The sequence below is a fragment of the Peromyscus californicus genome, unplaced genomic scaffold (assembly GCF_007827085.1).
Source record: "Peromyscus californicus insignis strain IS unplaced genomic scaffold, ASM782708v3 Scaffold_3__1_contigs__length_106647218, whole genome shotgun sequence".
In the NCBI taxonomy this organism is placed as follows: Eukaryota; Metazoa; Chordata; class Mammalia; order Rodentia; family Cricetidae; genus Peromyscus; species Peromyscus californicus.
Window position 1 is genome coordinate 64,440,072 of NW_026294551.1, and position 3,766 is coordinate 64,443,837.

A 3,766-nucleotide genomic window follows, 5' to 3' on the forward strand; every position below is an offset into this window, starting at 1 on the left:
ATCACCAAAACTGCTATGTTTACAAGTGTTGGAGAGGCTCTGCTATGTAGCTGTCCTCGGTAGGGTCACATTCCTCACGGCTTAGAGCTTTTGAACTAATTCCTTCTTAATAGCAGAGTTAGCCTCTATTTTTTTTTTTTTATTTCTACCCACATATTCCTGGTCTGATTCTTTGCTGGAGGCCCTAGGTGAAATGCTTACATAAGAACGTCCTCTGATGGAGAGAGTAGGGGAGTGTGAGCAGGTGTTAGGATTTTCTCTTTGTCAACCTTAGACACTGTATAAATTACTGCTATGTTGAATGTTTAGGTAGAGTCTATTTCCTATGGACTGTATTTCAGGGTCCTGGATACAGGACCATTTGAAACATCAGTACCATGGTACCACTGAGAGGACAAAATTCTGTGCTGTGGCTTCGTTAGATATACAAGCTTGATGAGAACACAGTCTCTCTGGTGCTTTTACAGAAGACCAATCTTTGCAATCGCCCCGATGGTTTTTATGACCAGTTTTAAATGGAATCTTCAGTCCACCAGGCATTGCAAAACCACATCTTTTGTCCCAATATCCATCATCCCGTCTGTCTCTTCAGGGCCCCCATGACTTCCTTGTTGCGCAGGCTGTAGATAAATGGGTTCAGAACAGGGGTGACAATTGAGTAAAGCACAGCCACCACCTTGTCCCTTGCAGGAGAATGCAGGGAGTGTGGCTGGGTGTAGGTAGAGAGAGTGGTGGCATAGAACAGGCTGGCCACAGTCAGGTGGGAGGAGCAGGTGGACACAGCTCTACTCTGCCCTTTCCCTGAGCGCATCTGGAATACAACAACCAACACCCGAGCATAGGAAGCCAGAATGGCCAGGAAGGGTAGCAGCAGAATGACAAGGCCACTCATGAGGATTGTGTGCTCATATTGGGATGTGTCTTCACACACCAATGGCAGGAGAGATGGAATCTCACAGAAAAAGTGGTTAACAATCCGAGATCCACAGAACGGAAGCTGAAATGCATACAGCGTGTGCACCAAAGCATTGACGGAACTGCTGCTCCAGGCACAGGCCACCATGGAGCAGCAGATCTTCCTGCTCATGAGCACAGGATAGTGCAGGGGCCGGCAGATGGCTATATACCTGTCATAGGACATGAAGCCCAGCAGGAGGGCTTCAGACCCACCTAGGCTCAGAAACACAAAGGTTTGGATCTCACAGCCCAGAAAGGAAATGGTCTTGGTGCCTGACAGGAAGTTAGCTGCCATCTTGGGCACGGTGGTGGAGATGTACATCATGTCGATGATGGAGAGTTGGCTGAGGAGAAAGTACATGGGAGTGTGGAGTCTTCGGTCCAGCCTGATGAGGTGGACCAGTGTGATGTTGCCTATCAGAGCTACTGCAAAGAGGATGGTGATGACTGTGAAGAGGAGAGTGTCCATCTGGCCATACTGGAAAAGACCAACCAAGATGAAGTCTGTCCTCCAGCTGTGATTTCCTTTCTCCATGGCTTAGACTGAACCATCAAAACAGATACAATCTGGAAAAGGCATGATCTAATGAGGACTGCCTTTGGGGAGAAAGTAAATGGCAATTATTATATGAGGTAGGCTTTTCTGGAATAGCTCTCAGGCAAGCTCTCTTCCATCCTGTCTATCAAGCTTTCATATGTTGAAAAATGCAGAACGCAGGCAGTGAGTCAGGGGATCCCCTTCCCTGCTCCTGGTCACGTCTCATGTTTGAAGTCTGCAAACTCTTCCCTCACAAGGTCTTTGTAAACACAAAGAGGAAACGGAAACAAAGGGGTTTCAGGATTGCAAAAGTGAAATGCAAACAGCAAATTAACTTGTTTATCTACTTTGTTTTCAAAAACTGTGTTCCTCTCAGTCGATTCTTTACGTTGAGGGGCTGGAATTTGGGTTTTTGGCAGTGAAAACATTCTCTTACATTTGTGACTAATTTAGTATGGCAGAGTTGATCGAATACAGTGTAAATTAATGATTCTTGATTCCACATTTTAGTTTCGATTATAAGTAGGAATTAAGGTTTTTGTAGCATCTGCATAGAAGTTTTCAATCCTTATGAATTAGAATTAACTTATTCATGTAAACTGAACCTGGAGCAAAAGGGACAATGACGTAAGAAATCAATGAGTCAGAGCTGGAGAGATGGCTCAGCAGATAAGAGCACTGGCTACTCCTTCACAGGACACAAGTTCAAGACCCAGAACACACATGACAGGCCACAACTGTCTGCAACTCTTGTTCCAGGGCAATCTAATACTCTCTTCTGGCCTCCGTGGTACACAAGGTACACAAGCGGCACACAGACATGCATACAAGCCAAGCACCCATGCACGGAAAATAATTTGATGGAATTTGACTTGGTACTTTTTATTCTTTGAGGTACTGTGCACAGATTATTAAATCAAAACTGTAGAACAGAAAGTTTTGCTCTGGGCTGACGCAAAGCCTGGCTTCTCCGTGTTTGCAGCAGGAGGACTGACGCCCTGGTAAATGCTGGTTCTAAAAACCTGGTGAAATGGTCTGAAATAGTTTCATATTTCTTGGCTTTTATTTGACCTTGACTATCTGAGCACAGAGAACAATCATTCCTGAAACACAAAGATAATGGAATTATTACAATGAGGCTGAACCATTTTACTGTTTTGGAAATAGAAAAGTGAAAAAAAAAAACCTTGCAAACATTAAGCAGTCTGACTGTATGAGTTAGGATTATCAAAGTAGCAGAGTTTTGTCACGGTTTTTCCCATTTGCAGTAGCCTAAGACACCTCACATTATTAACACACCTAATGATATGCAGGCTCTATTTTAATATGATTATAGTAAGAATAGCTTATGTATTACACTCACTAGGCAGTACTTCTTGGCACTATCATAGACTCTATGACAGCAGATGGTTTTGTGATAATGGACCCTCAACCTTCAGGGTTACACATTTCAAAGCATGATGTAAAAACTCATAAAAACTGAGAAATAAAAAGCAAGCCAGAAGGATGTGAAAAGTGCTGGCAAGAGGGTAACACAGGGAATTTGGTGTAAGGTTTTGTGGAAGAGATAAAAAAGAGGAATCCAGCTGTGCGAGAATTTCATCTTGAAATACACACACTATGCAAAGTAGACCACGTGCATTGTGATGTCATAGGATAGTTCCAAGTGTTATAGAAAGCACAGAGAACTGCCCAATGCTTAGGGTAGTTGGTCAACACAAGTTGGACTCGGCCTTTTTTGTGTTTTGTTTGGGTCTGATATTTTTTTAATAGAAAGAACATGAAGCTGGATGGGTGGGGAGGGGCAGTGGGAGTGGGTTGGGAGATGGAGAAAGAGCTGAGGGGTTAGGGAGAGTGAAAGAAAATTATGAAAATATATTGTATGAAATTTTAAACAATAAATAAAAATACAAAAAAATGCTCTTAAAATGATGATAAGAAAATGGAAAACATTTTTCAAATATTTGAAATGATTATCCCTTCCATGGCTACCGTAATGTATTAGTATTTGTTCTTGAAAAGACATGTGCTGACAAAAATTCTAAAGAAGTAAAAATTAATCTCCTTAATATTAAAAATGAAATCTCCTATATATTACATAATATGTGATAAAATATGTAACACATATATATCTTCAGCAGCAGGAAAATTAAATACCTGAGTAACTGGAACATAAGTTGTAAATAAGTGATGCACGAAGCAGAAAATAGAAGTCTATTGAATGGTTTGCACAAATATACATAACTGTTAGTTAAATAAAATAATCCCTTT

General features: G+C 41.6%; 1 protein-coding gene across 1 annotated transcript; it reads right to left on the bottom strand.

Annotated features, from left to right (window-relative positions):
• Positions 1-571: 571 nt before the first annotated feature.
• LOC128123140 (olfactory receptor 2AK2-like) lies at positions 572-1,492 on the bottom strand. Its single transcript, XM_052759185.1, has one exon. It carries the CDS (start codon positions 1,490-1,492, stop codon positions 572-574), a length of 921 nt encoding a protein of 306 aa, XP_052615145.1.
• Positions 1,493-3,766: the final 2,274 nt, after the last annotated feature.

Coding starts and splice junctions, on each gene's coding strand:
- LOC128123140 (XM_052759185.1), bottom strand. CDS start 1,492: ATGGAGAAAGGAAATCACAGCTGGAGGACAGACTTCATCTTGGTTGGT.